General features: G+C 41.2%; 1 protein-coding gene across 2 annotated transcripts in view; it reads right to left on the bottom strand.

Moving 5' to 3' along the window:
- Positions 1-21,255, bottom strand: part of sh3pxd2b (SH3 and PX domains 2B) — a 293,056-nt gene that overhangs the window by 129,656 nt on the left and 142,145 nt on the right. For both annotated transcript variants that reach the window (XM_048603706.1, XM_048603707.1), the window contains exon 5: positions 11,679-11,770. In XM_048603706.1, the coding sequence (XP_048459663.1) occupies positions 11,679-11,770 (92 nt within the window). The remainder of the gene's footprint in view (positions 1-11,678; positions 11,771-21,255) is intronic.

Raw genomic sequence — 21,255 nt, 5'->3', positions numbered from 1 at the left:
CCAGCTCTACACCTTGTTATCTAAGAATTAATCCGTCCTTTTCAAATTGGCAGGCAGTAACTAGTGGGGTGCTATAGGGATCAGTGCTGGGACCACAGCTATGCACAATATATATTAATTATTTAGATGAGGGAACAAAATGTAACATCTTCAAGTTTGCAGATGACACCAAGTTGGGTCTGATTGTGAACCGTGATGAGGATGCAGAGATCCTTCAGCACGGTCTTGAAATGTTGAATGAATGGGCAAATCAATAGCAGATACAGTATAATTTGGATAAATGTGAGGTTATTCACTCCGGAAGCAAAAACAAGACAGCAGATTACTACTCGAATGGCTGTAAATTGGGAGAGGGATGTGTGCAGTGGGACCGGGCTGTCCTTGTGCACGAGCCGCTGAAGTTAAGCATGCAGGTGCCACAGGCGGTATGTTGGCCTTCATTGCAAGAGGTTCAGAGTACAGGAGCAGGGATGTGTTGTTGCAGTTGTACAGGGCCTTGTTGGAACCACACCTGGAATATTGTGTATAGTTTTGGTCTCCTTTTCTGAGGAAGGATGCTCTCACTCTCGAGGGAGTGCAACGAAGATTTACCAGGCTGATTCCGGGGATGGTGGGATGGACGTATGAGGAGAGACAGACTAGGTTGGGATTGTTTTTACTGGAGTTCAGATGAATGGGGGGGATCTCACAGAGACTTATAAAATTCTAACAGGACTGGACAAGGTAGATGCAGGGAGAATGTACCCAATGGTGAGTGTGTCCAGAACCAGGGGTCACAGTATGAGGATTCGGGGTAGACTATTTAGGAAGGAGATGAGGAGGCATCTCTTCACCTAAAGAATGGTGAGCCTGTGGAATTCATTACCACAGGAAGTAATTGATGCCAAAACATTGAATATATTCAAGAGGCGACTAGATGTAGCACTTCGGGTGAATGGGATCAAAGGTTATGGGGAGAAAGCAGGATTAGACTACTGAGTTGGACGATCACCCATGAACAGGCTCAAGAGGCCAAACGGCCTCCTCCTGCTCCAATATTCTATGTTTCTATTTTAATTAGAGTACCAGGTTTTACAGTGTCAGCAATTGTGCCTCTCCATCTTTCATATTCCTTGATAATTATCACATCTTAAGTTCCGTATCTGTTTTGCTTTTTAAGCTGCCTGCTTGGTTTCTTCTTTGTTTCTTCATGTTCTGCTACTCAATTTTTTCAGACACTATCAGATATTCTAGTTTCTCTCTCCTGAAAACATGCCCTACAAATTTTGGCTGTCTTTTGGTGACCATCTGCAAAGTTCTTCTTGTGTGCCTGCTTTCCTCATAAGCTCATCAGTTGTGTTGTCCAACTAATCCCATTCAAATGTTTCAGAATTCACTTCCCCATTCCCTTTAATTATCTTCCATTGTCTTGCTTATGTTCCAATTTTGGCATCAATATGGTAATGTTGACCAGATGTAGCATTTTAGTAATCCTGCTTTTTAGTAGTTCTGCTTTCCGTAGAGATGTTGAATTTTAGAGAGAGGTTTTACTAATTTCAACCCTTGAATAAAATAAAACATGATCTCAATAAAAACTCAAACTACATAAATTGGAAAACATGAAAAGCAATTGAGATAAATTAAATGCACAATGTATTTTAGGAGACCCATACACAAGGTGACAAAGATGGAGTTTTGAGCTGCAATGTCAGTTTAGACTATATTTAGTACCTGACAAAGGAATGGAAATGTATTCTAGGATTTATCACCCCAAGGCTAATGTAGGGTTTAATAGCAAAAACAATGACAGCTTTTGCTGATAAGGATGCTGCATATCATTTTGGTGGTTAGCGCTCATCCTACTGCCTTTTCCCCAACAGCAAACAGATATTTGGGACTACATGAGCTCTTAACGAATGATTCAGGCACAACTTGGGTGGCACGGTGGCTCATGGTTAGCACTGCTGCCTCACAGTGCCAGGAACCTGGGTTTGGTTCCACCCTTGGGCGACTGTCTGTGTGGAATTTGCACATTCTCCCTGCGGCTGCATGGGTTTCCTCCAGGTGCCCTGGTTTCCTCCCACAGTCCAAAGATGTGCAGGTTAGGTGGATTGGCCATGCTAAATTGCCCATAGTGTTCAAGGATGTGTAGATTAGGCGGGTTATAGGGGGATGGGTCTAGGCGGGATGCTCCGAGGGTCGGTGTGGACTTGTTGGGCCGAAGGGCCTGTTTCCACACTGTAGGGATTGTATGATTCTAAAGACTTAAAGCATTAGTCATGTAGCTGGAACTGTTAAGGAAATCTTGGACATTTTGGGAGACTTTTGGGATGCACTGTCAAGACATCATCAATTCTAAAAACATTTATTCTACAATCTCATTGAAGACTTCACCAAAAATAAGAAACTGCAGTACTACATTAACTTGTTGGGCACCATACAGAAATCAAAGAGAAAAGGGGAGTACTCAATCATTAGCATTTTGGTAGGGGTCCCACTGGATTTGAGTAGAAAATAGGAGGTAGACATGAGTCCAGACAGAGCAGCATCAGTTGCTACAGGCGAGAGAGACAGAAATGCAGATACAGGACATTCCTCATCCTTTGGATTTCTTTTAGCAGAATCTCTAATGCTGTGTCAAAGCATCTGTGTATCCTCTTGTACTATACTCTTTTTAAAGAGTTGAGTACGAATATTATAATGTCTATACAAATTTACCTAAAAAAGTTTTCAGTGTATAGATTGAGAGAGAGAACAAAGTGTGAATGAAAATATACACTGATTTCTTTTAAGAGGAAGATGTTTAGTGGCAGAATAAAGATGCAGTTAATGGTCAGTGGGGGGTGGGATTGCTGAATTTCTGAATGTAAATAAAATAGAATTACCTTTGTTGTAAAAGAAGAAGACATCTACTGCTACTTAACTTCCTTTATTATTTCTGTATACTGTTCAATTATATGTTTGTATTTTGTTCTTTAGCTCTGATGCACCTGATGAAAATCTCAATCAGAACCCAAAGTCACAAAAGTAATAGATGACTGAAAATAATGAATAGGGGAGGGCATAAGCAGTGAAATGCGAAGGAAATAACTTGTAAAGAAAAATAGCCTCAACTCAAAAAGGACTGAGGTGCTAGCTGTTGCTCTTGCCAATTTTGAAAAATATTTTGTCAATCCATTTTACTTGATGTATCATTTCTGTCCCTTGTGCACATAATTTAAAAAGTTAACGACCATTTTAAAGATAAGTTATTAGCATTTTCATTTAATGTACATTGTTCTGTTCATTTCCGCTGCCAAACATTTCCAATAATGCAGGCAGGGGCATAGCTTGACGTATGGGGAGAAGAAATTTCTTTTATAACAAAATAAATGGGAGCATGTGTTTTTCTTCACAATTTGCAACTTGCTAACAAAATCAGCAAAAAGCAGCTTTGGAACATGCAATATAAGAATGTGATTTAAATTATTTCAGATACTATGGATAGAATTTATAGGGGTCTGAGTGGCATGGGCTATGGCAAAATTTCCGGCAGAATACAGCAGGAAGTCTGCCAAGGCCCATGTTGACATCAGGAACACCTTGCTCCATCTTCTAAGCTTTTGCTGAGCAGTGAGACAAGTTCCTCACTCAGTAGTGGCGAGTTATCAATTAAGGGGATCATAGCTTATTAACTACCTCATTAACAGCCCAATTCACCTCATTAACTTGCAGCTCGCCACCTTACCAAACAGCTCCACAGCTTGGACCGGTCTGGGCACTCCATCATCCTGGGGTGCTGTGCTTTAGGACATTCAGCAGAGGGAAGCTCTCCTTGTGGGTGACAAAACTTGGCCCCATTGGGTGCTACAAGGCAGGCAGGACCTGATTGACAATTGCCTCCTAAAGTTTCTAAGTGGATGCAAAAGACTATCATTGACTGTCAAGATCATAATGCCAGCTTTTGGTTTGCACTGTGAGGTGACCTGCAACCTCTAGTTGCTTCCGTTGTGCTGCCTTTTGACTGACTGTCATGAAAAGTTCTTTTCTGACTGCTTACCTATACGTTCCCCAAATAAACAATGCCAATATGCAGTGCACCAATGGGCATTGAGGGAAGAACACCAGTGACTTAGAGAGAGCGTTTAGATGAAATGCAGATATGGACAGGTAAAGTGTGTGGTGTGGAGGTTAAACAATGATTAGAGTGAGGCATCTTGTATGTGTGAGGGAGAGTCAGCCTGTGTGTCATCGGTAGCATGGCTTTGTGGCTCCTGTGCCATTACACTTCTGGAGAGGGATAATGTGAAATGCTAATGCTTGCCTGGGTGCGCAATGGCCTTTTAAAGATGGTGCAACCACAATGGATAGTGGTCTATCAATAGATATCTGCTGCATAGCAATTTGCTCTGAAAAAAGCTAAGTTGGGGATGGAACTGAACATGAGGGACACAAAAGGTCAGTTAACAAGGCATCTTTAAGAAGATATTGCCAGAAATCTCATTAAGCCTTGGTGAATATATCTCTAAAAGATTCAATGCAACTCGCATTTAGCCAAAAAAAGTGTTCAGCCAAATGTTACACTACTGCTCGTTCCAAGAAAGGAACTTAACGTTAAAACTTCTCTCCACAAGTGAGAAAAACATTGAATCTGTGAGGTCATGTGTTATGAGAACTCTGTAAAATAGCTAAGCCAATTTTCCCCCTCGCAGTTGTAGACTTAGAGGTCCCATTTTGATCTGAATTGGAGCCCTGAAGCTGTGATAAAATCTTGCTGGAGAAATTCAGCTTGTCTGGCAGCATCTGAAGAGCATTTGTGTTTCCTCTCCACAGATGCTGCCAGACTTGCACGGCTTCTCCAGCAATTTCTGTTTTTGTTTCAGATTCAAGCATCTGCAATTCTTTGCTTTATTATGTTATTGTGGTAAAACCGTGCCCATTATTTCTATATTTATCCTGCCCAACCCAATCACAAATTTTAAAACATCTCTGTTCACCTCCAAGTGTTCATTGTACTACAAAGGTTTAAAGGTGTTCAAACTTGTTCAATAGCTTGTTTAGCTGTTCAAACTTGCTCAACCTTAATTCACTTTAGTAGGTCAAATCACCAAAAGCATCAAAATTGCTAACTAAACATTTTAGGGGTACGGACTTCAAAAGTAGTGAAAGAATATGGGACACTTGACAGATCATACTTGGAGTATTGTGAACAGTTCTGGTAACCATATAATAAAACTGAGAGTCTGGGCTAAAAGGTCCAGGTTCAAGTTGCATATGCTCTAGAGGTGCAACATAATGTGTCTGAACAGGTAAAATATCTACAATAAACACAGACATAGAGGCGCTGGAGAAAATGCAAAAAGGATTTACAAGGATGGTAGCAGTACCATATGATTACAGCTATTGGGCAACATTGAATAAATTTTTAGTAAAATGAACACTTTGAAGTGAACAAATAGTGTTCAAAATTATGATTCGGTCGGACAGGGTAAATATGGAGACAATTAGCTTGACAACTCCAAAGTCAGGACAAAGTCTGGGACCCAAGTCTGGCATTGTGTTTGTTTGTTTACATATGGAGATTTATGGGCTCTTAGTCACAATTTAATTAACTAATCATTTTGCAAATATTTGACTTATTTCAAATAGCTCTTCTTTTAAAGTTTTTTTTATCTAACAGGAAATTTTATGGGCTATTCAACTGTTTTCAAGGACTTTGGAGTTCTATTCATAAAACAGATCATGAATGAGGACAGTAAGGAGGTAGGGACAAGGGTTAGGATAATTAGGTTACAGGATGAAAGTAAGGGTGAGGAGATGAGAGGGATGAGAGCATGGGTGCAGATGAGGCAGAATGAGGGAGTGGGGAAGTTAAGGGGACCAATGGAAGGAGAGTGAGAGATGTTAATGTAGTGTAGGTGAGGGGTGATGTGTTAGTATGAGGGGGTGAAGTGGTGATATTCAAAAAGTCATCAGAGGGTGTAACTATACACTAATGAGCCACTGATGACATCAGGAACACTAAGTCAAGATTTTCTGGCAGACCTTTCCAACTATCCACTTTGGCTTCAGCCTACCTCCATTCCTACCTCAGGCCTGCTCCAACATCCAGGCTACTTGGGGATTGGACTCCTCAGAAGGTCCCGCCTGCCTGTAGTCAAGTTAGAGATGGGATCACAACAGCAAGAATAGTTCCATTTCCCAATTCCCCCCGATCCAATGCATGGCTTCAAATAAATCACTTTCTATAATTGAATGTGATACATATAAAAACATGAGAACTAAGGAAGATCATTTCAGACTGTCCCCAATGTAGAAGTTTAAAGAGAGTATAAATGATTTCACATGTGGATGCAGAGCATCTTTAGATAATCCCAAGCTGATTCAAACAGGATAGATACAATTTAAATGCAGCTAAGAAACTATGTGTGGGTTGAAAACTAAGCGGTTTGTGAAGGTGACCTTCCTGTAACCTCATGCAAAAAAGTGAACGATGCTGATGTTTTAAATGAATATTCCAGACGGTATTTCAAATGCAGTTAAATGTCACCTACCACATTGATTAATGAGTCCAATAAATGAGCAAGTTTCTTTAGTTTTCTTTGTTTCCAAAATATGAAATTGTCCATTGAACACTATATTGGCTCCAAGCTGCTGCAGTTGGGTATCTCATGGCATGCTCTATTAGTTAGAATTTAGTTTTTACTGTTCAATTCATAAATATTTTGAACTGAAAGTTATTGGAATAATGAGCTGACAGTAATGTCGCTTATTCAACAGGGAATGTGAGATCTCAGTGAATGGTGGGGCCAATAGCCTCAGTAACCATAGAGATTTAAGGATTGAAAAGGGAAGTGAATGGCAGAAGAGAGACTTATATCCAGATTCTCGTCCTGTGGACTCGCAAGGTCAGCTCCAGACTAGAACTGTTTTTTCCCTTAATTGACAGGATATAACGGACCATGTGGTCCTCTGCCATCGATAGGGGGCTTCTATTATTGCGCTTTCTACATTTTATTTTCCCTGCAGGAGGTCCATGCCCCTACCATGCTATGAATGACAAGGATTTGGTGCACAGTCAAATTGGTACAGGAAGAGTACAAAATTTTGGATTAATGGGAGAGACAGAGATAGTAAAATCAGTGCTTCCCTTAAATACATATTTTAAATTCCCTAGGGCAAACATTAGAATTGAGACACTACAATGTAACTTCCCCTTTGGAACCAGAAAAACTAAGCAGAAACAGAATTTTCAAAAATATTTTTGCATTGATAAGTTGTAATCCTAACTTTCTCCAGGAAGTCTAATGCATTAATTGAATGTCAAATGCAGTATCTTCATGAAACTTGCTTGGGTGGAAGGTTGCCTTAAAGGCATGCTTATGTTCTCATGGGGAAGCCCAGCTTGGAGCATTTGTAGGCCCGTGGCTCAAGAAAGAACTGTAATGTTTGACATTTTAACTTTATTTCTTTATTTTTCTATTTTTATGCAAAGAAGACAGTAGTGCTGAACTCTCTAACTTGTTTCTTTATTTTTCTATTTCTGTAACTAAGATTTTGTACCTAGGTACTTTGTACTTTAGATAGTGCCATATGTGGCAACAACAATGCACACTTTTCACTGTACTCTTGCACCCTGTACTTGCGTACATGTGACAATAAAACCCAAATTTGAATCTAAATCTAATAGTGCAGCAGTAAAATTGTGACCTTTTCCCATTTCTTAAAAAGCCTTCTCTTGAATATACCAGCTCATTCTTCAGCTAAATAAGTATTTGAGGAAGAGGATTTCAAACCTGAGACAATGATCATGGTTCACTGGGCAACAGTGATCCTCCTCTCCTATACACTGCAGCGATTTGGACAAACTAATGCAAGAATTTAAAATGAACAGAACTACATGCAGTGGTTTCCTTTGCAACATCCTATAAATCCAGTGGCAAGAAAAGAAGCCCAGTAATGTCTTCCTTTCCCAACATCAATGTATTAATCACTGAAAACCAGCTTGGTGGAGTGGGACATGTCGCTTGAATATCTGACATTAAAACGTGGTTGGACTTTTTAGACCTTGGTCAATACAGCATTTTTCCATAAGGACAGTGGAACAACTTTAAAGATGACCTCGATCCTCCTTGAAGAGATCAAGCTTCCCTGTGATACATGTGAGTCTCTGACCCGTGACCAGCCAAAATTCATTTAAAAGGAACCAGAACATCAAGAGACTTCGTTTGAAACTAGCCAAGAAGTTGTCCAAGTGTCAGGGAGAGTGCACAAGCCTCCAAAAGAATTTATCTACCAACTCTCCAAGCACCACTTGCCCTACATGTGGCAGAGTTTGCAGACAGTGCAATGAACTAATCTCAGAACACCACCAACTGGAGTGGAACAAGGCATTTTCAATCCTGAGGGACAACCTGAAAACAGAAAAGGAGCTTATCCAGCAACTTATGATGCTTCACAATTCACAGGCATCAACACCTCAATACTAGACATTTTAAGACTTTCTAATCACAAAGCTTCTGACCATTAAACTTGCCATCATTTAGGCATCACAATTTGGGCTTTAGATTTTGGTGGTCATAAATATTGACATTAATCATCACCTAAAAGTCAAAAGTCAAAACATCTTACAGATATCATGATAGCACCTTGTAATTATTAACTTGTGATTTAAACGAATTAAACCTATAATGTTCATCAACATTTATTTGTGGTAAATCAGCTTTGACCATTATATTTAGGAAACTTTACAATTTGGACCTATGTTTTGTTGAAGATTTTGTATTAAAGATATCCCAAGGATCAACTGAATAGCATACCCTATGAGTGAGTTCTCACAGGGAGGCCTGGGGCCCCTGAGGAAGGACAGAAGGTCTTCTTCCTCATGGTTAATGGGAGGAGACAACCTCTCTGTTTAGTATCATCTCCCTCTGCCTCTCTTCCTCATTTCTCATACCTCGGGTTCCTCCCTCAATTAACTACCTTCTTTGAGGGTCTCACTATACTCTATATCCACACCTGTCTGCTGGGCTCGATTATGGAGAGCACAGCAAACCACTGTAATGGCAGAGACCCTGGCAGTTGGATGTTGAAAGATTGCACCTGACCGCTCCAAGTACCAGATCCAGGGCCCTCTGAGCTTGTGATGCCCCATCAGTTGTGAATCTGACGTGCTGTCCAGCCCTGGAGAAGAGGGCACTTGCCCCCTGGGTAACGTGCCAGTGCACAGCCACCTGCGAGATGTGACAGAAGTCTCCACTGAACAGAACACAGATGGCTGTTGGCAATAGCTGAGAGAGCAGCTGTCTTCTTTGACACTGGTTCTCAGTTTTTTGCAGGTCTCTTCACTTCTGCCTGTAGATCCTGTGCTCAAGGCTTTATCTCTGTCTTCACTGTGTCCCATTTCTTTCTCTCCTCCAGCCCCCTAATGCCTAGTGGCCGGCACGGTGGCTCAGTGGTTAGCACTGCTGCCTCATAGCACCAGGGACCTGGGTTTGATTCCAGCCTCAGGCAACTGTCTGTGTGGAGATTGTACGTTCTCCCCGTGTCTGCGTGGGTTTCCTCCAGGTGCTCTGGTTTCCTCCCACAGTGCAAAGATGTGCAGGTTAGGTGGATTGGCCATGCTAAATTGCCCATAGTGTTCAGGGATATGTAGATTATGTGGCTTATGCAGGATGCATCTGCACAGGACGCTCTGAGTGTCGGTGTGGACTTGTTGGGCCAAAGGGCCTGTTTCCACACTGTAGGGGTTCTATGGTTCAATGCCCTGCGCTCTGCCCTCCTTATGAAGACTGCTGCTCCTCATCCCCAGTGACCTTGATTTCTTGAGAGTGCAAACCCATTTGAATTACAATAAGCATATGTCTTACCTTTCAAAGGATTTCTTTCCTCTTTGACAAGTCGCCAACATGGTCCTTGCCTGCCTTCAGCTGATGTGAGGCAGACAATTCCAAAATGTTAGCTGTCCCCAGCAAAATGCAGAGACTTACTTGAGACAGGCCTTCAGTTAGCCCTTGATAGGCTTAATCAGTTTGTTTGGAAGCAGGGATGAGTTTAGGGGCTTGTGCTCCCATTTGTGCCCCTCACATATGATACAAAAACTGAGGTAAGAAAGTCTGGGGCATGACATCACTGTGATTCTTTCTCGCATTTTCTACCAAAGTTGGAACTTACACCTCAACCAACTAGTCTACTTAGAATGTCCCCCCAAATGGTGCACTCTTTTTGTGGCAGGGATGTGCAGTACAGCACCATGCCTGCTACCTCAGAGGCAGAGTGAAAGCGGCCAGGGGCCCTATGGACAGTCAAGACAGGCTGGGCCAGATGAATGGTGAATTTTCGGCCCTCTAGCCCTTCCCCCTCATACCTATTCTCCATGCCACCTCAAGTTTGCCATCAATTCCCATGACCCCGGGAATCACCATGCAAACTCATGATCCTTCAAGATAAATATTGACAAAAGAAATCATTAAGAAAAAAAACCTGATACAACAACCTAAAGTCAACAGTTCTCTCCAGATGTCAAACAGATTCCTATTGGAACAATTCATTTAGGTTCTAAATTAACAGGCATGGTGTGTTTGGAGTCATTGTTATTGATATTTTAACTGTCTGTCTGATTGATTGGCACTCTGATAGGACTGTAGGAACAGGAGATTTTCAAAAAGATTATTTATAAATGGGTGTTTTATTTTCTCTGTTCCACACATGCCATTGTTACAATATGGCTTATTTGTTCTGTACCTATTATACAGTGGATGAACGTACATGGAATACCCATAAGATGTCAAGGGGTTCTAAGATTCATGGGGGTGAGTAACAGGTCATAACTGGCACTGAATTGGAATGGATGAGGTATGGAATGAGCATGGGTAAGAACTCTTGATGTTATCTTCCAAACATTTCCAGAATCCATGGGTTCACAAATACTCAAAATCGACTTCACAAAAATTGCACAGCCATGAGATACCTACCCCAACAATGGTGCCAGGCAGGCAAGTAGAGCAGGGAGTGGGTTTGCTACTGCACATACTGATCCTATGTCAGCCAAAATTGAAGGCGTTTCAAATGGGGAGTCAGTCGTAGAGCCTGCCATTTTAAATGGCTCCAGAGTTGTTACAACATTGCTAAGATCCAGCCTAAATCTCCATAGTCAACAAGGTAAGTTGGAAACAGTTATAATAATTTAGATATATTAATGGATGAACTTACATGATTGTCCAGAAAAGATAATTAATTAGATAGAAGGCAGGTGTGTTATAAAGAATAACTGTAGATTTTTTTTGCCAGTTCCCTTCTTGAAAAACTGTAAAACTCCTGCTGGGTTTTACGGTGCTGTGTAACTTGAAGTACATCTTCATGTCAGCTTATAATGTGATCATATTTATTCAGGGGCTCTTTAACCCTGACCCATTAAGCTTTCACCCAATACTCTTAAATGTCACTTCACTGCAGGAATCTATGAAACATGATCATGATCAGGAGGCAGAAACCGTTAGCTGATTTTCTGCATCTGAGAGAAACTTACATTTATTTTAAAAACACAATTGCAAATGTTCAAGGTAGGGCAAAACCTGTAAAAGCCGTGTTTTTGGCAAATAAATGCACTATGTGTCAACAGATCTTATTCTGTCCTCTAAGACAAATATTGTGCTGTTTTCCAAAATCAGAACCTAATCTTGGCTTCTCACATCATGTGTAATTTACTACAACATACTCACTCTTTAGGTGGGTTTAAGTCCTCTGGTCTTGTTTCAAAGAATTGGAGAACTTCGTCACACTGCGAGATATGGGCTGGTAGTCGGATGAGGGCCTGCAAATAATTAGCACACAATGAGATGAGAACTCTCAGATGGTTTATTTAAAAGAAACCCAATTCTTTCCAAATGGAGGACCTGAGCCTAATTTATTAAAATACAGGTTTATGTTATCTATATAAAATTAAGTATCCATCTTCTCTCCTGTAGATCCCAAAAAAAATCATTCAAGAAATAGACTTTTAGCTTCATTTCTGGTTCCCCATTGTGAAAATAATGACCTGCCAAAAATATCTAATCAATATATATCAGTATATCACATAGCAATACGGTTTTAAAATAATATATAAATGCACTTTGTTTCAATCACTACAGAACAATTAGTTTCTCAACTAATATTAAATACACGCATCATACTACTTTCAAGTAAGTACAAAGGAAGTGTTCAAAAGATAACCATAAATCACCAACACTGATATTTCTTCTTTCCTCTGACTAGAAGGGTGGTAGCAATAATGAGAACTTTTTTACACAGATTGTGGAATTTGAATTCAATACAAATCTGGAAACAACAATCCAATGATGAACATGAAACTATTGTCGACTGCCCACCTGACTAACTAATGTCCTTTAGGGAAGGAATTTTTATTTCTAAATTTCAATGTTTTTTCCCTGATCCTATCGTAAAACACCACAATATAAACAACCTTCCATTAAAACTCCAGGAGGCCTCAGTTACCTGCTGTCTAACACATTGTTTTAAACTCATGGTTCCGGAAAGATTGACTTTGTTATTTATTAAACCCCTCCAGCAAAAAAAAATCATGTGCCATTAATTTGAAATTCAAATGAAAAGAATATACTGGTATTAATGCTAGACTACTAATCCAGAGACTCAGATAATGTTCTGGAGACCTGGTTACAAATCCTGCTATGGCAATGAAGATCAGGAATTAAGAGATTCATGATGAGCATGAAACCGTTGTTGATTATCAGAAATACCTATTGGATTCACTAATGCCCTCTAGGAAAGGAAACTGCCGTCCTTACTGGGTACCTTCTACATATAACTCCAGACCCACAGCAATGTGGTTGACTCTTAACTGTCCTCTGAGAAATTAGGGATGGGCAAAACATGCTGGCATAGCCACTGATACCTACATCCTATGAATGAACAAAAACAAAAATCACGTGTTTCATCACAGTGTCTAATTCAAGTATTTTAAATTTATATAGGGGCAATTATGCAGGAATGAATGTCAAGTTAGCTAAAGCGAACTGGTAAACTAAGGGATGGGTCAATAGAGGCGCATTTGGAGATATTTAAAGAGATATTTCAAGATACATAGAACAGAACAAGAAAAGTTCCAAAGGACAGACCCATCTTTCATGAACCAGATCCAAAAAGATGGTATAAAACTTGAAAAAAAAGCATAACTGCACAAAAATAGGTCAGAAAATTGAATGGAATATAGAAAGAAAATTGACTAAATGATTGAGGACATGGTGGGGGGAGGGGTGAAATTTTGAATATGAGAGAAAGCTAGCCAGATATATAAAAACAAATACAAAGACATTCTGTAGATATTTTAGAATGAAGAGAGTTAAAGTCAGTGGTAGTTCTATCACAAATCAATGTGGGTAATCAGAGATTCTTTTAAGTTTTTACAGCATGGAAAGAGGGCCTATGACCCATCATGACCATGCCAGCCATCAAGAATTTACCTATTCTAATCCCATTTTCCAGTACTTGGCCTATAGCCAAATGCTATGGTGTTTTAAGTGCTTGTCTAAGTAGCTCTTAAATGTCTTGAGGGCCCTGCTTCTACCACTCTTTTAAGTAGTAAATTCCAGATACCCACCACTCTCTGCTCTGAACACTATGACTCCAGTTCCTGAAGCCTTCTACCAAGGGAAAACGTTTCTCCCTATCGCCTATCCATGCCCCTCAGAACTTTGGACTCCTCCATCAGATCTCTCCTCAGTGTTCTCTACTCTAAGAATAACCCCTGCCTACTTAGTCTCTTTTCATATCTGAGTTGCTCCAACCTAGGAAACATCCTACTGAATCTCCAATGCACCCTCTCTAGCTTAATTACATCCTTCCTAAAATGTGGCAACTGTTGATTAGTAAAGGGATCAAGGGTTATGGGGAGAAGGCAGGAGAATGGGGTTGAGAAACATTCCAGCCATGATGGATATGGCAGAGGAGTCTCAATGGACCAAATGGCCTAATTCTGCTCCGATATCTTAGAGATCTTGTTCTTATGACCAGAAATGCTCAGAGTAGATACTGTGGCCTAACTAATGTTATATACAGCCCCATTATAATCTCCTTGTTCTTGCATTCAATACCTTGTGTAAAAAAGGCATGTTTTGCACCCGTCATATGTCATCTAACTCTCTGCTGCCTTCAAGTATTTATGGACCCGCACACCAAGGTCCCTCTGATGCTCTGTTCTTCCTGATATTCTACCATTCAATGTGTACTCACCCTTGCCTCGTTAGTTCTCTCAAACTGCATCACCTCACATTTTCAGAATTAGATTCCATTTGCAACTGTTCAACCCATCTATTCTGTTATGAAGTTACTTACCACACCACCAATTTTCATGTCATCGGCATGAGAATGGAAGAGAGGAAGAAACTCAAAATAACTGGAAATCATTTGCAAATTGCTGGAGCTATAGGAGACAAGTCTCTGGGTCCTGATGGACTTCATCCTAGGGTCTTAAAAGTAGTGTCCAGTGGGATAGTTCAGGCATTGGTTTAATTTTCCAAATTTCTCCAGACTTCAAGAAAGGTCCTTTAAAATTGAAAATAGCAAATGTAATTCCTTTAATCAAAAGCGGGGTGGAGGTGGGGGAAGAGACAGAAAGCAGTAAACTGCAATCTCTTAACATCTCTCATGGTGAAGTTTTAAAAGCTATTAAAGACATTATGGCAGGGCACTTGGAAATGTTTAAGGTAAGCAGGCAACATCAACACTGTTTTATGAAAGGAAAATCGTGTTTAATCATTTGTTGGAGCTCTTTGAGGAAATAAGATGTGCTGTAGATAACAGGGAACCAGTGCCTATACTAAGAGATAGTAAGAACTGCAGATGCTGGAGTCAGAGACAACACAGTATTGACCTGGAGAAACACAGCAGGCCAGGCAAGAGGAGCAGGAAAGTTGACATTTTGAGTTGGGACCTTTCTTCAGAAATGGGGAGGGAGAAGGGAGCTCAGAAATAAATAGAGAGAGGAGGGGTGGTGCTGGGGAAGGTAGGTGGAATGGTGATAGGTGAGTGCAGGTAGGGAGTGGTGGGGATTGGTCAGTGAGGTGGGAGGAGTGGATAGGTGGGACAGAAGATGAACAGGTTGTATCAGGTCAAGGAGGCAGGGATGAGAGGGAGGCTTGGACATGGGATGAGGCTGGGGGTGGGGAGATTTTAAAACTGGTGAATTCCATGTTTAGGCCATTGGGCTGTAGGTTCCTGTGGTGGAATATGAGGTGTTGTTCCTCCAGTTTGTGTGTGGTGTCATTGTGACACTGGAGGAGGCCCTGGATGGACATGTCACCCAGGGAGTTGGTGGGGTCGGGAATTAAAATGGTTGGCGACCGGAAGGTGTTGTCGTTTGTCGTGTACAGAGTGCAGGTCCGCTACAAAATGGTCTCCAAGTCTACGCTTGGTCTCATAGATGTAGAGGAAGCCTCATGGGGAGCAGCGGATACAGTAGACCAAGTTGACGGACGTGCCGGTGAACTCCTGACTGATATGGAAAGTTTGTTTTGTGCCTTGAATGGAGATGAAGGGGGGGAGGTGTAAGAGCAGGTGTAGCACTTTCTGCAGTTGCAGGGAAAGGTGCTGGTGGTGGTGGGGTTAGTGGGGAGTGTGGAGCGGACGAGGGAGTCGCGGAGAGAGGTCCCTACGAAACGCAGATTGGGGTTGGGAGGGAAATATCTCATCAGTTGTGGGGTTGGATTGTAGGTGGCAGAAGTAGTGGGGAATGATACACTGGATGTGGAGGTTGGTGGGATGATATGTAAGGACAAGGGGGTTTCTGTCTCTATTTTTGTTGGGGGGAGGGGATGTGAGGGTGGAAGTATGGGAAATGCAAGAGATGCGTTTGAGGGCATTTTCGATTACCGGAGGGGGTAGTTATGGTCCTTGAAGTAAAGTACACCTGGGATGTTCGGGAGTGGAACGTCCCATCTTGGGAGCAGACGCAGCAGAGATGGAGACATTGGGAGTATGGGATCACATTCTTGCAGGAAGGAGGGTGAGAGGTGGTGTATTCCAGATAGCTGTGGCAGTTGGTCGGCTTGAAATAGATATCAGTTTTGAGGTGGTCACCAGAGATGGAGACAGAAAGGTGCAGGAAGGAGAGGGAGGTATTAGAGATTGTCCAGGTGAATTTGAGGTTGGGGTGAAAGATGTTAGTAAAGTTGATGAACTGTTCAAGCTCCTTATGGGAGCACGAGGCAGCACGAGGCAGCACCGATGCAGTCATCAATGTAGCGGAGGTAGAGGCGGGGTATAGTGCCAGTGTAACAGCAGAAAAGGGACTGTTCCATGTGTCCTACGAAGAGGCAGGTATACCTTGGGCCCATGGGGTTGCCCATGGCCACCCGCATAGTCTGTAGGAAGTGGGAGGAGTTAAAGGAGAAGTTGTTCAGGGTAAGGATAAGTTCCGTTAAGTAGATGATGGTGTTGGTGGAGGGGGACTGGTTGGGCCTGCAGGAGAGGAAGAAACGGAGGGCTATAATCAAAGCAGCTAATGGAGTGCTGGCCTTTATATCTACAGGACTGGAGTATAAGGATGAAGAAGTTATGCAATTGTTATACAAAACCCTGGATAGACCTTACTTGGATGTACTGAGAGCAGATCCAGGCACTACACCTTAGTAAATATATACTGGCCTTACAGACAGTACAAAGTATGTTTTCAAGGAAGATACCTGGGCTTCAGAGGTTAAGTTATTATGAGAAATTATAAAAATTAGCCCTGTTTTCCCTAGAACACAGAATGTTATGTGGTGACTGAAGTCTTCATGATATTAACAGGAAAAGACAGTCTAGGCACACTAGGCCTAGACTGTTCATGTGAGATGTTAGGAGGCACTTCTACATACAAAGAGTGGTAGACGTTTGCAACATTCTCTCAAAAATGGCAGCTGATATTAGATCAGTGTCATTATTGAATTGGTGATAGATACATTTTCGTCAAACAGATGTATTAAGGGATAAGTAGTTAGACCACGGATCAGCTATGACCTCATTAAATGGTAGAAAAGGCTCAAAGGACTGAAAGACCTCCTCCTGTTCCAATGTTCCTAATTGAAGGAAGGATTTAAATGTGTTGGAAACAGTTCAGAGAAGGTTTACCAGACTAAAAACGGGAATGAGCAGGTTACTTTACAAGGAAAATTTGCACCTGCTGGAGTTTAGAAGAGTAAGAGATGACTTGATCGAAATATTTAAAGATATTGAGTGGTCGTGACATTGTGACTGAGAAAAAAGATATTTCCTCCCATGGGACAATCTAGAACTCGGGGTCAATGCTTGAAAATAAGGGACCACCTGTTTAAGACAGATCATGGAGATCTTCCTCCCCTCTTCAAAGGGACATCAGCCTATGGAACTCTCTTCCTCCAAAGGCTGTGGAAGCAGAATCTTTGGACATTATCAAGGGTGGGGGTGCAGTGGGGAAAAGAGACAAGTTGCCTACCTTCTGTTCCTAATTTGTAGGTCATCTGTAATAAGCTTATGACAGTGCAGTTTAATCAGCATGGCTCATTGTATAAATTTTTTGAAATATGAAGATCACAATTTTGTCATTTTTGGGACAATTTAATTTAAATTAATAGGTAGTCGTAAAGGGGATCACATGGTCTACTGCAAATCCCACTGAACAACCAACATGGTAACCTGGTTTGCTTAGTTGGAATGTAAACCATGATGCCCAAGTTATTTTACTGAGGAGGTGGTGCAAGATATTCATACTTGTCAATAATGGGAAGAGCACTAACTTTAGAGAGATTTCTCCAGAGCTCACAAGCAGATGTTTGCAAATTCAGGCTTTATCAAGATTTATGCTCATTTCCAGAATAGGATGGAGTTGCATGTTTAGAAGATAATTAGTATTTTAACCTAAATACATGGTCCAGATGATACATGTCGCCATGAAGATGGACATTAAGAGGTAACAAGTCATGGAAAGTAATTGTACAAGGATTTATAAGGTTTTCTTAAGTTTTCCTGAAATTTTCAGACAGATCAGACTGTAAATATCCAAGAAAGAGAGACAGCAAAGAGAAGAAGGCAGACCGTCTCTCTTGCTCACCACACAGACTGCAAATCGATTCTTTAACCACAAATGCAGGAATCTAAGTTGCTGTGGGTTCAATGAGCTTCGAACATTTGCTTAGATTTAGCAAGAGGGAAAAATCTTTCGGAAAGCCCTAACTGTAAAAATCAACTCAGGAATTAGACTTTATCCAGCTGGAAATCAAGAAGGTAGCAAACTATTGAGAATTGAGGATATCCTTGGACTGAATTCTTGAGAAAGATTGTCTACTTAAAAGGACAAAGTGACGTTTAACTGTACCATGATTTAGTTTTAGAACTTAAATAAGGGAAACAGTTTAGTGGTTTAGATTATAAGTTGACTACAAAAATAATATTTAGTCAGTTATTTTTGAGTTTGTTGCAGTAAGAGTCTTAAAATTTGAAATCTTGTGTGATCCTTTCTGTCAGTTAATGGAAATTCAAATATCTTTTTAAAGGTTATTGGTCTCTATGTGGATTGTAACAACATACTTAGTTGGATTCAGGAACACTATGAGCAAGTACTGGCACACAGCAGTGGAAATGAGCACCCTAAAAGCAGCAGAGATCAAAGAAAACTTGTGTGAAGTCTCTGCCCATCCAAACATTCTAAAAGCACCACAAATTGCTTGTTGAAATAAACCTGAAACCGTATACATGATGGTTTTAGTACAGCCAAATTTCCATACTATTCCGCATAAAAAGCATATTGTAGCTTTACGAAAGTTAAAGGGAAAGAAATGTCACCATTGAACTTGGACTTCATGAATTGAGCTGTGGCTAATTCATTATTCACATTTTATCCAATTTCTATAGGGTCAGGCAGAGTTCAATCATCTGTTAAAGACATCACTAAAATCTTAGCTGCAAAGGCCAACTGCTAGTTTAAATGTAGCCCAAACCTCTTTCACCTGCAAAGCAGCCCACAGATGTGCTCACTTTCATTATGAGATTATTGCTTACCCATAAAAAGCACAGATTTAAAAACTGGCCTCTGCCATGGGATCCATTTGATTTTTTCCCCATTCTTCCTTTGTCCATGATTGGAGTGTTGATAACAATGCAACGAGCCATTCATGGACTAAAGGAGAGCAACATGCCACATTTAAGTGCCAAATCCCTCACACTGATTTCACCAACCTTTTCCTCCACTGTTCTACTTAGTCTAAACTAACTTGATGCTCCATCCGTTGTTCTCTCTTGGCATCTGCTAGTTCCCCCATCTGACCACTGACACCCACATTCTTCTTACAGTCATCTCTCACAGTCCAGTTCTGGTATTCGATATCCATTTGTTTTTGTCCTTACAGAAGAACTCCATAGAGTCAGAGAACAAAGAAGATCCTTCAGTAATCACCACCCTGACCACGTGAATGATGAAGCACATGAATTGAGCACTCTTTTGGAGTGCAGGCCGTTGTGAAGGAGGAGTAGGGGTCTTTAAGATATCCGGTGATATTAATTTACTTCCCCACACACACAACTAGACGGTACATTTATGCTGGCAATGTTTTCACATCTAATTGAAAAATGATCACCTGCACAATGATGACTTTGACCTTTGTCCCTTATTAGTTCTCATTCACATTAATCATCTCCCTCATTTGATTCAATTTATACTTTTCCTGTATACTACTGGTAGGATTTCTCAGAGGTGTCATCAGGCATGTCTTTATTGATAGATCCCTTTGCTCAAAAGAGCCAACCACTGAGGGTGCTTGGTGCTCGAAAGATCTGCAGTTGAAATGACTGGTGCGGAATGAGGACATCACAGCAGCTTCCCAGATATTTTGAGAACATATGTGTAATATCATTCAGGTGCTGAACATACATAGAATGGAAACAACAACAGAAATTGCTGGAAAAACTTAAGAAGGGTCACTGGATCTGAAACGTTGACTCTGCTTTCTTTCCACAGATCCTGCCAGACCTGAGTTTTTCCAGCAATTTCCATTTTTGTTTCTGATTTCCAGCATCTATAGTTCTTTCAGTATTTTTTATATATAGAATGGAATCTATTTTGATTAACAAACATTCATGAGTACTTTCAGGGCACCTTGACTGTTGTGGATCTGAAATCCAGTGCTCCTTGAACCAGGCAAAGTTCAGCAATACAAAGTCTCTCTGATTCCAACTGACCTAATCAGCACACACTGGATTTAAGTGACAGCCCTGGTAAACATGGCTTCAGATTGTGAAATCCTGCAGACATCCAAAGCAGGTTCATGGTGAAGAAATTTGGGCCAGTGGGTGATTTTGACTGCCCTTGGCAATGCATGCCCACCTGGTTCATCCTGCAGAAGGTCTTCTTCCACAAGGTTCCAAACCTCTTGAACCTCCTGAGACACTATAGCTCAGAAGCTGTATCTTCCTGGGTGGGAATATTGCCTCCTTCAAGCTGGAGTTCGGCACCCATTCCTTTGATCCCATGGAGCACGAGGCTGAGGAGAAAGAAATTGCTTCTCCTGCAGTTGCTGCTTCTGTCAATGGAAGTATTGGCATTGCAATTTCCTTTCTTCTTCAGGGAGCCCAGCTAGAGCTACACAATCTGTTGCTTTGCTGCTATGAAGCAGATAAAGTCAAACAACCCCAAATGTGGGACAAGAAAAGATCTCCGTTTTGCAAATTACCTTCAAAGCAGTTATAAAGCATTCTCAGAACAAGTCCTGTGTGTAAAGAAGCAGATGCCCTGTTTAACTAAGCGTTTTCCAACCTGTCTATACACATGCACAGGCAGTTACAACCAGAAATATTGTGTTAAACATTTAATCATTTTCTGACCCTCCCAATAATATTAGGGTTTCTAAAGTTCTAGCAAAGATTTGTAGCTCGAGTTGTGGGTGAGGTTATTGACTTGCTCGTCGAGCTGGCTTGTTTTCGTTCAGACGTTTCGTCACCGTGCTGGGTGACATCATCAGTGAGGCTTCCCATGAAGCAATGTTGTTGTACTCCGTTTGGAATTTACACTGTCTGGTCCATTGTGGTGAGTACTGTCATTTCCGGTTTTGATCTGTAAACTGGATGATGTCACCTAGCATGGTGACGAAACGGCTGAAAACAAGCTAGCTCAGCGAGCAAGTCAACAACGTCATATTAGAGATAGTAGGAACTGCAGATGCTGGAGAATCTGAGATAACAAGATGTAGAGCTGGATGAACACAGCAGGCCAAGCAGCATCATAGGAGCAGGAAGGCTGACGTTTTGGGCCTAGACCCTTCTTCAGACCTT

The sequence above is a fragment of the Rhincodon typus genome, chromosome 12 (genome assembly GCF_021869965.1).
Source record: "Rhincodon typus isolate 14 chromosome 12, sRhiTyp1.1, whole genome shotgun sequence".
In the NCBI taxonomy this organism is placed as follows: Eukaryota; Metazoa; Chordata; class Chondrichthyes; order Orectolobiformes; family Rhincodontidae; genus Rhincodon; species Rhincodon typus.
Note: the sequence above shows the minus strand (reverse complement) of the source record. Positions and strands in the feature narration are given on the sequence as shown.